The 14,245-nt window shown below is 38.6% G+C and overlaps 1 protein-coding gene across 3 annotated transcripts in view; it reads right to left on the bottom strand.

The window, feature by feature from the left end:
* PRTG (protogenin) overlaps positions 1–14,245 on the bottom strand; it is a 132,999-nt gene that overhangs the window by 79,231 nt on the left and 39,523 nt on the right. For all 3 annotated transcript variants that reach the window (XR_012330126.1, XM_073801039.1, XM_019951066.3), the window contains one exon: positions 769–913. Coding sequence is in view for 2 of the 3 variants with exons in the window: in XM_073801039.1 (XP_073657140.1) it covers positions 769–913 (145 nt within the window). In the remaining variant the exon portion in view is untranslated. The remainder of the gene's footprint in view (positions 1–768; positions 914–14,245) is intronic.

Here is a 14,245-nt window from a genome sequence, read left to right on the forward strand (position 1 = left end):
GTATGTGATTTGTGAAATCTATCAGTGTAATTTTACACAGAATCTCACTTGACATTATAGCTTACATATAGCTAACTGGTGGTCTAGAGTTTAGTATGATATTTTTCAAATACCTGATTTTTTGCATTTTAATATCTATGTACTCTCCAAGATATATCTGAATGTAAGTTTTTTTTTTAAAGCTCTTCCTTGAATAACTTTGTCCATCTTAGTTCTCTCTACCATTTCAGCAAGGGATTTTTGCCTCCTAAGGAATATTACTACTCATCAGGATTGGAATCAAACTAGGTGTGTGTATGCGCGTGAGTGTGTGCACGTGTGTGTGTATGTGTGTGTGTATGTAGTGCAGAGGGGGTTGGTAAGCAGAAGGCAGAGATGGAAGTGGGCAACCACCACTGCGTATATGGGAGACCCTTATACCAGCACTATTATCCCCAGCACTAAAAGTGTAATTCAGCTTCCTAAATCCTTGGGCTGCCATCCAGGTACTCAGGTGGTCCCATGATTGGAAAAGATGATTGAGGAAAGGAACAAAGCACTAAGGTAGAGTATCTGAATTCTGATCTGAACCAAAAAAAACAGGAACTATGCCCCATGTACCAGAGACTGATGATCTAATTCCTTGCCTAAGTTTGAAATGTCTTTAAGAAATTGGTTATTGTTACCATAAACGAAAATAAGCTCCACAGTGGTCTTTCCCCATATACAGTTTTATGATGAAGTCCTTGTCATTCCTGTATCATATTCAAAGACAAAAGCTGTATTTACCTGTCCATAGTTACAGGTAGAGTTGTCCGATTTAATTCCCACGTTATGACTGCAGGAGGGTTTGATGAAATCTTGCATGCAAATCTAGCAACTCCACCTTCTTGGACCTCAGTAGAAATTGGCTGAACTTCAAATGCAGAAATAGCTATAAGATAAAGTTCGTCAAATTCAGAATAAGTACCTGCGCTACCATACTATACTTGGAAATAACATTATGCTAGATATTATTTATCAAACTTGAACTCCTGCCCAGACATACGGCCAACTCAACTTAACAAGCACAAAGAGAAATTAAGGAATAATTTTAGAAATACCACTGGGCAGTTGTCCAGCTAAAGGAGTTTGGTCTTTCCCAAAATGAAATTCTCAACAAACTCAGATCTATTTCAGAAAAAAATTAATATAACTGAAACAAAAATAAGCAATTACCAATGGTATGTAATGATATACTAAGCTGTGTAGTACAAATCTCAAACACTATTGTATTTCAGAGGAGAGGGAGATCAATAAAGACAGATTAGTCAGGTAAAAATCTTTTACAGGGATTGGTTGTGAATTGAGGTTTGAAGAACACTTTGGGTTTAGATGGAAGGAGAAAAAAAGGACATTCCAGGTTAAAGGAGCAACATGACGGCAAGCACAGAAGTAAGAAACGTGCAGCCTGCGTTCACAAGATTCTACGGTAACAGCCAGGACTAACTATTGTATAATAAATCAGATAAAGGGTTCATGGAAAAGTGGAAGGAGAGTAGAGATAAAACAGATTTGTATCATGGTACAAATTAAGGCCTCACTGAAAAGTTTTGAGCAAAGGAGTGTCATGAAAACAGTAGTGTCTGGGAAAAATTAATCAGGTATTGTTAGATAGGATGGATTGAAGAAAAAGAGCCTTAAATCAAAAGACCAACAGGCTCTTTAAATCAAAATGAAAGAACTGGGTGGTGGCAGTGAGAATGGAGAGATTCTACAGGTATAATGAAAACTGAGACTTGGTTCTTATTAGACAGACATGTCACTCTATGTCTGGAATCAAATGAGGTTGGTATTGTTGGAGCAGAATGAGAGAGGAAAGAGTGAAGACAAATGATGTGTCTGATGAATAAAAAGGTACACAGACTCGAGAGACTATCTTTAGACTTAAATAAGTCTTAAGTGTTGATATTTTCTAGATAATTCTTCTTTAGTATTCTAGACAAGCCTCTAGGAACTGGTCATCATGTTGATGGTTTCACATTTTGATGGAGTCCAGACTCCAGGTAATAGTGTAGCTTGCCTTCCCTCTACTAAGTCTTCCAGGATATAAAGAAAGGGCCCCAATGATAGTCTTACTCCCCATCCTCAAACTCCAGTTCAAAAAATATATATGCCTTTACAATTTACCAATAAAATGAGAAATTCTGAAGAAAAATAGAAGGAATAAGGGCTAGATGCCTTATGCTTCATTAGACTGGGAAGGGTAAAAGGTCACAGAAGACTAACAAACTCTGCCTTGGACTTGACTTCATTAATCTGTAAATGAATCATGGGCCTTTAGAGGTATGGAACAAAGTCAGTGAATAAAAGTGAAAATATTCTTAGGAGTATCAACTTCCAAGAAGGGTGGAGTGGGGGTAAATTAATACTTTACTTATGTAGGTAACAGAAAATTCCTACTTCTTTAAGAACACTGGTTTTCAAACTGCTGCTGTCAGTGGACCCACAAGGTCAAAAGCATTTTTATGATAATCATCCTTTGCCTTTTTCACTTTCATTTCTGTTGAGTATATAGTGTTTCCAGAAGCTACATGATGGATGACAAAGCAACAGACTTAATGCAGTGTGAGAATCCAGCTGTCTTCTATTAAGCTAATTAAAGAGATTTGGGCAAATGTAAAACAATGTCACTCCTCTCACTAAAATGTTTTGGAAAATAGTTATTTTTCATTAAATGTGTATGTTAATATATAATTGATCAATGTTTTAATTTCAAAATTAATTAATGAATATTTTTTAAATTTCTAAGTTTCGATTTCTAATAATAAAGTATCAACAGATATAACCCATATAAATAAAAGCTCTTTGAGGTCCTCAAGAAGTTTTAAGCATATAAAGAGTGAGACTGGGCTTCCCTGGTGGCTCAGTGGTTGAGAGTCCGCCTGCCGATGCAGGGGACACGGGTTCATGCCCCGGTCCGGGAAGATCCCACATGCCGCGGAGCTGCTGGGCCCGTGAGCCATGGCCGTTGGGGCTGCGCATCCGGAGCCTGTGCTCCGCAACGGGATAGGCCACAACAGTGAGAGGCCCGCGTACCTCAAAAAAAAAAAAGACTGAGACTAAAATGTTTAAGAATCACTATTCAAGAACACCAAACTCTCAAAACCAATACAGTTTTTCTTTTTAATTGCTTCTGTAATCACTTTCTAGGATATTAATCTATTTACAAATAACAATGTAAGCTTATCTTTCATTTAATTAACTAAACTTTTGTCGAATATATTCATATTTCGGGGGAACTAAGACCTAAGTTTTGCAAAGTTTAATGCCTGCTTTATGAATTATTAATTGCTCTTGATTCCATATTTATTTTTTCCATGAGTGAGGACGTGACCTTTAGCTTTAGTTGTCATTGATAATCCCATCTATATTCAATTTACAGACTTCAAAGTGGGAATTTTTATCTTACTCTTTCCCAGCATTTACCTCCCCAGATTGAAATATCTAATATAGTTTAACTTTTCTTCATAAAGCAGTAGTTCCTCCAACCCCATCTATTTGAACAATTTCTTCTTCCTTTATCCCATTACAATGAATCAAGCACCTAATTCAGTATGTTTTATCTGATACACATACATATGAGACATATCTCTATCTATCAATATACATCTCATATCTGACTTCTCTCCGTCCCTAATAGTACTCTTTTTTTATTCAGGTCCTTATCACCTACTGCCTGGAAGTCTTGCTGGAGTGTCTTAGGTGACATCTGTCCTGACAACAGAGTTACCTTCCAGAGTGATGGTCATAAAATACAAATTTGATTCGTGTTACTGATGAATTATTTAGTCCCTGCAAAACTCTGTCACTTTGTATTCAACCACTTGAAATTATGTTCCACAGACACAACTATTTCTAATTCTCTGAATATACCATATTTCACACACACTTCTGAGCATTTATATGAGCATTCCTTCTCTTTCAAATATCCTAGGTCTCTTTGTCCAGCTGGTGAAATCCTATCATCATTTAAAGCCTAGTTCTCTTGTCTGAACCTTTGGGAAGCTGTTCCTGACCTTCTTCTCTACTTCTGTAAAATGAAGACCTTTATTGCTACTTTTATCCCACAGTATTATAGTCACTTATTCACAAGTCTTTCTCCCATTCTACACTCCGAGCTCAATGAGGCTGAGTAGTGGGCCATATTCTTTGCAGGATCCCTTAAGTCAATGAATGGCACAGACTCGGCACTAAAACAATACTTGTTGAATTAAACTGAAATTTAAAAACTGTTTTCCAATTCTATTAGGTCTTTAAACAAAGTAACCAGAAATGTAAGGAGTTTCCCAGGTATAAATACCAAGGCTTGGGATGAGAAGAAAATAATGCTTTTTATTATTTTGTTTGCTATAACTCTAAAGAGCCCCCCATACTTCAGTGTATTATTTTTAGAGACAAATATCTGTCCCTCCTCTCTTAAAGGATTTTTATGAAGATTAAATAAACCAACATAGTGAGGGCTTTTTATATATTATACAACTTTTTATCAGTGCTGTGATTACTGAGAACAATATAATCACTCTGTTACCTTGAGTAATTTCCCTCCAACCACTTAGGCACTTGAGAGTTGTTTTCACTCTGAATCTCATCTAATCAACCAAACAATATGATGTCTCTGAACCACTACCTTTGAGCAATTCCCTCTCTTTCCCAGACAAATAAGTCCATGAAACCCATAAGCATTTTTTACTACAAAAACTAAACTAATTTTGCACTTTAGGTCAAATGGGCTAGAACTTTGGAGTCACAAAAGTCTGAGAACTAAAACATAAATGGATGTATCCTATAATACAGCAAGGATATTTATTTACTTTTGGTGGTGTGTGTGTGTGTGTGTGTGTGTGTGTGTGTGTGTATGAAACAACTTTACTGAGATATAATTCACATTGCATGTGATTTACATTCCATAATTCACCACTGAAAGTATACAATTCGATGAATTTTGGTATATTCACAGAGCTTGTGACCATCCCCATAATCAATTCTAGAATATTTTCATCACTTCAGAAAGAAATCCCATATTCTTCAGTTATCACTCCCTAATCTTCCCACCCCCTCCCCACCCCAGCCCTAGGCAATCTTTAACCTAGTTTCTTTCCCCCTCCTTCCAGCTTTATTGAGATATAATTGATAAATAGCATTGTGTAAGTTTAAGGTGTACAACACTGTGTAAGTCTGAGGTCTGATACATGTATATATTGGGAAATGACGACCACAATAAGGTTAATACATCCATCAAGTAAGACTATTTCTTGATCCCACTCTGGTTTTCAGCAAGTTATGAAGCAAGTACTGTATAAAGATTTTTTTTTAATCCTCAAAAACACCTTTATACTTAACATGTCTAACTTCTTGGTCTCTTCTGAACCAACCTGCTGGCAAAATGATTTTGCCCAGAGAAGACCAAGCCAGATATTCCTTGGGATTTTCATCAGTACCTCTGAGACTGAAGAGAAAGAGGCAAACATGTCTCAACCTTAAAAATAAGTTCCTTTTTTCCTTTTGTAACTCTTCCATCTGGGTGCCACCCGCTTCCTCTGCCCTCGCCTCTGGGAACCTGATATATCTGTGTTTTTTATTTCTCTTTCCTGCATATTTAAAATCTTCTTCTCCTGATTCCTTCCTTCAGCTTATAAAAGTGATTAAGGACTTCCCTGGTGGTCCAGTGGGTAAGACTCTGCGCTCCCAATGCAGAGGGGTCCCAGGTTCCATCCCTGGTGGGGAACTAGATCCCGCATGCGTGTCGCAACTAAGAGCCCACATGCCACAGGGAAGATCCCGCGTGCCGCAATTAAGACCCAGAACAGAATGAATGAATGAATGAATATTTTTTAAAAAAGTGATTCTCTCCCAAACTCAAAACACAAAGAGAACAAAACTCTAGGCCTCTCTTTACAACACAAACCCCTCGAGCAGCTACCCACTCTCTCTCTTCCCCACGGCATCAAAACTTCCCTAAAGAACAGTCAATTCTAGCTGTCTCCCCTTCTTTCTCTCTGATGCGATGCCTCAAACATCTAATCTGCCTTCTTCCCCTATTATTTTATTGAAACAGTGTCTATGACACTGTGCACTCCTATTTCTCTCACTCCCTCTGAGGCTCTCCTTCCTCCTCCTGCCCTCCCTTCTAGAGTTCTCTGTTCTTTTCTCTCTCCATATTCTCCTTGGGTGATCTCATCCACTTTCAGTTTTCAACTACATCCGCCTGTTGCTTCGGAGTCCCCAGAATACATCTCCAGCTTAGATCACCATGCTCAGAGATTCATACCCATGGCTCCTACTGTCTACTGGACTTCTTCACCTGGAAGTTATAAAACGTACTTCAAACTCATCGTGTCCCAAATGAAATCATCTTCTTTCCTCCCAGCCTGTATCTCTACCTCAGTCGGTCACACCACTGTGCAGCGACTCACCCTGCACTCTCTTCCATCAATCACCACTTTCCACTGATTTTAACTCCTAAACATATATTAAACCCATTCCTGTATCCCTGTCCCAACATATCTCAATGGAATCACTATAACAGTCTCTTGTCTGGTCTCCCTGCTCTCATTTTCCCTCTTCCCCTTTCACAAACATCCTCCAGACATACAACAGTGTTTGATATGGGCTGCATTTGACTCGTAAGTGGCCTCCATCTATCAATTCAAATGCTCTTGTAAGTCAAACCATTACTGCTAAAACCACCATGAACAACACAATCTCACAAAGAATGTGATTCAATTTTAAATGCTGTCCAAAAGCATTGTCTTAGTCATCCTCCTTCTAAATCTTTAAACTGCTTAGCCTAATTACTAGCAAAACTGAATGTACGTATATATCTTTGTTACATGGAAAGGAACTGATATCTTTCTTTCTACTAACGATGTATTTTTAACTCTTTTTCACTGGGTACATTCTCAATACATGAGATTTGTCAGCAGGCTTTTAACAACCCCACCTCACCAAAGAAAGAAGTAGTCTGGCATCAATTACTCCCAAACTATTTATATGGTGAGCATGCAACAGTATTTAAATAGTCAGTGTAAAATAGTTATATAAAAAAGTGAGTGTTTATGCTATTAAAGGTATACATTGTAACTTTGACACAAAGAAGTTAATCTCCATGAGTCATATATTAATATCAATCTCACTATTTTAAAATCAAACCATTCATTTAATGTGTAGTTAACCCTTGCTGACAGGCTTTGAATCAAGCAATTATTCATAAAATAATGGGCCAGATTAACTGTCTCCCTATTCTAGAAAAGGATTTTAATCACACTTATTTTAGAACAATTCTCGACTACAGTAATCTCTTCTAAATTCATTCATGCAACAATTGTTTATTCAGTGCCTAGTATGTTCAAGATGTCAAGGATCCAATGATGAACAAAACTAACAGAGGCTCTACCCTCAGGGATCTTTGTCTAGCAATGGAGAAAGGCATTTAACTAAATGACTATGCAAGTATATAGTAATTTCAAACTGTGATAAATGCTATGAAGGAAAATTATGGAATATTATGAAAGCACAGAACAGAGGTTATAATGATGACAGAAATAACTATAGGTTAACATATACTTTATTGCAAGGCAGCAAGTTAAGTACATTACATATTCTAGTTTATTTAGTCCTCACAACTATTATTACCCTAGTTGTCAGTTCAGGAAACTGAGACACAAGGAGATTAGCAACCTCCTTAAGGTTCTGCAGCCAGTGAGGTGAGGGTGTGATCTGAATCCAGGTAATCTCCGAAGATCCCATGTGAATTCTCTCAGTAAAAGCTTGAGATTCTCAAACTTTCTGTGGAAGGCAAAACTTACTGGTTCTACATCCAAGCAATTCTGCTGCTCAAATAGAGGTTCATATGCACTGGCTTTCTAGCTAGGTAAGAATATGTGTTAAATTCCCAAATTTCCAAAACAAATAACACCTTTGAACTCTGGTGTACTAGGATTTTGAAACTATGGGTCTCATCTCAAGTAGTATTATTTCCATTTCTAGGAATCTGTTAAAGATAGGAAATATAGATAAATGCATGTAAATTGAATCAGTCTAAAATTTATTTAGGAATCAAGTATTTCTTTTTAAGTATTTTAGATCTTTTATTTATTTATTATTTATTTTTGACAACGTTGGGTCTTCATTGCTGTGCACAGACTTTCTCTAGTTGTGGCGAGCAGGGGCTTCTCTTCATTGTGGTGCACGGGCTTCTCATTGCGGTGGCTTCTCTTGTTGCAGAGCACGGGCTCTAGGTGCACGGGCTTCAGTAGTTGTGGCAGGCGGGCTCAGTAGTTGTGGCTCGTGGGCTCTCAAGCGCAGGCTCAGTAACTGTGGCACATGAGCTTAGTTGCTCCGCAGCATGTGGGATCTTCCCTGACCAGGGATCGAACCCGTGGAGGAATCAAGCATTTCTTTTAAATCTATTTTAAAAAAACTAGTTTACCTCATGGGAATATTAGCTATTCCTTTATTATTATTCTCCTAGTTCTAAGCCCATGTACATTTGATCATCAAACAGTCAAATACCTATACAGAGATACTGCTTAGAGGCAGGGAGACCTGTTAAAAGGCCATTAGAAAGAGGAGGAGAGACCAGCTGTGGGTTTCAATGATGGCAGAGATGACTGGAAGGCAGGGCACATACTGTGCAGAGATGACTGGAAGGCAGGGCACATACTGTGCAAAGATGCTGTGCATTGAACAACACGATGTGGCCACAAGGTGTTCAAGGGAAACAGGAGGAAAGACCCGAGTGGTTCTGAGGTTTCCGGCCTACACACCTGGAAGGTTGGGGGATACTATGGTGCCTGAACAGAGAATGTAGGAAGAGAGATCGGATGGACTGATGCATCTGCATCACAGATCCTCATTTGATGAGAACGAAAAGAAACTGGCCATGCTAAGGAAGACTGGGAAACTATAAAATGAGGCCAGAGATTAATAATGTCAACAGTTTCAAATATCTATTCATCCTGATTTTTATTTTTTTTTAATTTTTAAAAATATTTATTATTTTTTTGGGCTGCATCGGGTCTTAATTGCAGCACACAGGATCTTTTGTTGAGGCATGTGGGACCTTTCGTTGTGGCACACGGTCTCTTCGTTGCAGCTCTCGGGCTTATCTCTAGTTGTGGCGTGCAGGTTTTCTCTCTCCAGTTGTGGCGTGAGGGCTTCAGGGCACGTGTGCTCTGTAGTTTGTGGCGTGTGGGCTCTCTCGTTGAGGCGTACGAGCTCAGTAATTGTGGTGCACGAGCTTAGTTGTGGCGTGTGGGCTTAGTTGCCCCACAGCATGTGTGATCTTAGTTCCCTGACCAGGGATTGAACCCGCATCCCCTGCATTGGAAGGTGGATTCCTTACCACTGGACTACCAGGAAAGTTCCCATCCTGATTTTTTTTTTTTTTTTTTTTTGTGGTACGCGGGCCTCTCACTGTTGTGGCCTCTCCCATTGTGGAGCACAGGCTCCGGACGCGCAGGCTCAGCGGCCATGGCTCACGGGCCCAGCCGCTCCGCGGCATGTGGGATCTTCCCGGGCCGGGCCACGAACCCGTGTCCCCTGCATCGGCAGGCGGACTCTCAACCACTGCACCACCAGGGAAGCCCCCCATCCTGATTTTTAAACTAATGGTTCACATGTTAGGCTGTGGTTAAGATTTAAAGAAAGATATGCATGAGTTTTTATAATAGTGGCCTATAAAAATAACAATGTATAACATGTAAAATTAGTGGAGAAAAGGATTTCCTACTTCTGAGGCTCTGTTGCAATGAGATTAGGAGAAAGTGTTTACTGTTTTTCCAATCTTAACTTATTTTCATTTCTTGATGACAGAAATTAAGGCATTAGAAAACTGAGGTAAATGATATTAAAACTATGGTAAAATTTAATCTTAGCTGGTTTAAAGAAAATCAGGAAAAAGTCCAGTACAATACAGGGCATAATTTATGGAGGTGGGGCAGCAGCATAGCCTTGAGGTTAAAGAGTGCAGGTATTAAAATCTAAAGATCTGGGTTAGAATCACAGCTTTGCATGCATGAGCTGTGTGCCCCTGAGAAGTTACCCAACTCCATGCCTCAGTATTCCCCAGTAAAATGGGGATAATAATAATACTTTATAAGAATATTTTAAGAATAACATTAAATTATATATACATAAATATGTGTGTACACACACACACACACACACACACACACACACACACACACACACAATAATATAAGCAGGTACTAAGGCACTGCTTGGCACCTAGTAAACTCCTAGCAGTGGTACCAGAAGTAGTTAATAGTTATAGGATATCTTGCTATGAATACACTGGTTTTGCTTTCAGAACGATAACTTAAAGAAAGTCAAACAAAGGATGTTAGTGACCACTATACAATAAAAATAAATTTTAAAGCCCTAACAAAGGTAGAGGTACTCTAAGATTTTAAAGTTTCTTTTTTTTCTACTAAGCCAGACTATGTAGCTTTTACATAAAGGTACATAAAGTGTAGAGAAACAGGGACTTTCCTGGTGGTCCACTGGTTAACAATCTGCCTTCCAATGCAGGGGACGCAGTTCAATGCATGGTCGGGGCAACTAACCCCGTGCGCTGCAACTAGAGAGCCTGCATACCGCAGCTATAAAACCCATGTACTCTGGAGCCCGTGTGCCACAACGAGAGAGAAGCCCAAGCGCCGCGATGAAAGGTCCCACAAGACGCAACGGAGATCCTGCATGCCGCAACTAAGACCCAATGCAGCCTAAATAAATAAATACAATTTTTTTAAATGTAAAGAAACAGAAATAATTTTCCCATTTTTAACGTGAATAGATAAATTATATGAAGAGGATAAAATCCCCTACTTCAATGATGAAATAATAAGGGGCTAGATTACAAGAGGATCTCTAGCTGTGGAATTATGTATTTTGTACTTATATTTTTTCCTACAAAACAACATAATTAAGAAAAATTAATGACATTTAAAAATAAATTTTATATGCCTTATGGGGCATAGACTGAAGGAAGAGTCTGCATAAATTTTCTACCATTGCTCCACTACCTGATAAAACCCCTCATCCTGGGACTTCCCCGGCAGTCCAGTGGTAAAGACTCCATGCTTCCATTGCAGGGGGCATAGGCTTGATTTCTGGTCAGGGAACTAAGATCCCACATGCTGCGCCACGAGGCCAAAAAAAAAAAATCCTTCATCGTTAATTTTTATCTACCTTTTTAGTACTTTGAGCTTATCATTCTTTGGGTAGCTATCACCCATGATCTATGGATGCTTGATTCCCTCCCCAGTCAGTGCCTTCAATGTGAAAAATGATGAGAAAAAAAATCTGAATAAAACCCACTTTTCAATAAAAAAATTAATTACTTAAAAATTTGCATCAAAACTTAGAAACTTCAGAAAAGCATGCACAAATATGATATATCATGACAGTCTTAAACTTTGTTTCTCGGCAAGTATTTGTTTTTCTATTTTAATTTTTTTAAGTGTGGTGTTAAACTGAGTAAATGAATACATCCTTTACAATGAGTCTTAAGTCCCCCCTAAAACTTCAGACAAACTATTTTCAGCATTATCAAAACATTCCATACTTATTTACAAGGAAAAACATCTTGTATTCTTATGCAAATCTTGATTTCTCCTTGATGTCGACTTCATTTCTGCCAGTTAGGTATGATTTTACAAGTCTACAGCCTTCTCGTGAAACCTGACCTCTTTCTTCCCTCCCCAGTCAGTGCTAACATAAACCAAGAGCCCCACAAGAAGTCATTAAAGCAGTGCTGTTAAGAGGCCAGAGCTCTATAAAATAGGCGAGAAACAAGATCTCAAGAAACATGCACCCGTCCTCAGAAACAACCTTGCAAACACAATAAACGTAAGTGCCTATTTTATTTGTGACTTCCACCTCTTCACCTGTCTACTTAATCATTTGCTTCTATGATTTACAGTCAGAAAAAAAAAAGGATCAAAACGCTAAGAGGACAAAAATGCTAAGAAGAAAATGTTCTCCCAACTTTTATTTGATCAGAAACCAACATATTAATGTTTCCACCTTGGAAATGTATGACTGTAATATTAAACTAATGCACCATTCATGCTTCTTACAAGTTGCAATGAATAAAATACTTGATACATGTTGATGTTAAAACCAACTAAAAATTATGAATACACAATCTGAAATGACAAGGCTTCCAGTAATTTAAAATAAGTTCACAAACTATTCCCTAATGTAAGAAAACATAATTCTCTTTTATAAATTACATTTAAAATATTCTTTCACTAAACAGGAAAAACTTCAGTTGGTGAGAACCTGAACGCAGGGTTTACACTGGTGGTCTTAACGCTGCACATCAGCCAGGGGATCTGGAGTCCTCAGCTGGTCAAGGACTATACCAGTTGCTACCACCCCACCCCTCCTGGGGGAGTCCTAAGTAGCCAGTAGTCATGTTCCAATACTTCTGTGCTGTTTCCATGGCTCTAAGTCACCAATCAGTAGCTCTGGAGAAATCTACAAATAGCTCATCAAGGAAACGAGATTTCTATCTCAAACACTCAAATTTCCACAATTTCAGAGTTAGTTATGGAGTTTTATGTATATTAGCTTAAAGTTTATTTCTATGAAACTGGTCTTTCAAATCATGCATTTGTCTACTCCAGGATTTACTAATCAAAACATAGTTATAACTTGTTACCTCATCAGGTTCAATTCACTTTGAGTCTTCAAACTTGAAGACTGACCTGCAACTAACAGGAAGTAAACAAGAGACCTGATCCAGCATTTAATCAAACCAGGGTAACTGATGCTTTACTTACTGAGATAAAAATCAACCAAGGTACAAGTTTCAAACAGAAGTTGAAAACTTATTATAGCCTTAAGATTAGGCAAGAAGCTATCTGAACTTTTTAAAAGTTATTTTACAGAAAACAATTCATCTGTTTAATAAAAATAATGTAATGCGATCATTACATCTTGCATATCGACCTGTTTTTTAAAATCCATACTGAGTATGCAACAGCTATTGTATAAGTGGTTTATTATCTGACTTCTGGTGAATTTAGTATCCTGCTTGAATCTATGGCAATTCTGACAACCAGGTGCTAAGAGGTATACATTTGCTTTTCAAAGGAAATGTTTAAATCAAAATGTTTCCAAATAAATATAAACAAAATGAAGGCTGGAAACTCTGTAACAAAGTTGGGAACAGGGACTTTCAGAAATAGCTGCTATATGCAAACTTCCCACAGACTAGATTATTTTTCTGTCTATTCCTACTGTATTCATATTGAAAGATACCTTTAATAACATCTGAGAATTCTTTGCTTCTTTGATATTTTATCAAGCCTATCCTGGCAAATGCCAGACTTGGCACTCCCCAAACTCAATTTCTTTGTCTGGAAAGAATGACACAAAGCTCATCAAGTCCCCACTGTCATCTGGGCCATTCAGTACTGTTCAACAATTCTCTTAACTCATATTAAGAATTGGTTTCAGGGGCTTCCCTGGTGGCGCAGTGGTTGAGAGTCCGCCTGCCGATGCAGGGGACACGGGTTCATGCCCTGGTCCAGGAAGAGCCCACATGCCGCAAGGCGGCTGGGCCCGTAAGCCATGGCCGCTGAGCCTGCACGTCTGGAGCCTGTGCTCCGCAATGGGAGAGGCCACAACAGTGAAAGGCCCTTGTACCGCCAAAAAAAAAAAAAAAAGAATTGGTTTCAGAAATGCTCTACCCTTCCAATTTATTCAAGTGCCCAGTCACTTTTAACCTAAACTGTAAATTACCTGAGTTTAGAGACATGTCTTACTCGTCTGTATATTGCTAGAACAGTGGCCTGTATACAACAGGCACTTGATAAAGGTTTTCTAAGTAAACTCAGTGAACCACATCACCACCTACCCCTTAATTACATCAAAAAAAACTCTGCCTCTTATCTCCTTGAGAAGATTAACGTAATTTTGGCTGTATCACTCCTTACTGTATAACCCAGAGCAAGTTACTTTTTTTTTTTTTGGCCTCACCAGGCAGCTTGCACGTGCAGCCTGTTCCCCGAGCATGGATTGAACCTGGGCCCACGTCAGTGAAAGCGCTAAGTCCTAACCACTGGACTGCCAGGGAATTCCCTACTTATTCTTCATAAACACATTCTGTTATGTCAAATAGGATTCTTAAAAGAGTTTTTATGAATTCATCAGGTATTGAGTGTAAAGCACTTAGGACAGTGCCTGTAACATTAAAAGCACCTTGACCTACACC

Source organism: Tursiops truncatus, chromosome 2, assembly GCF_011762595.2.
Source record: "Tursiops truncatus isolate mTurTru1 chromosome 2, mTurTru1.mat.Y, whole genome shotgun sequence".
Taxonomy (NCBI): Eukaryota; Metazoa; Chordata; class Mammalia; order Artiodactyla; family Delphinidae; genus Tursiops; species Tursiops truncatus.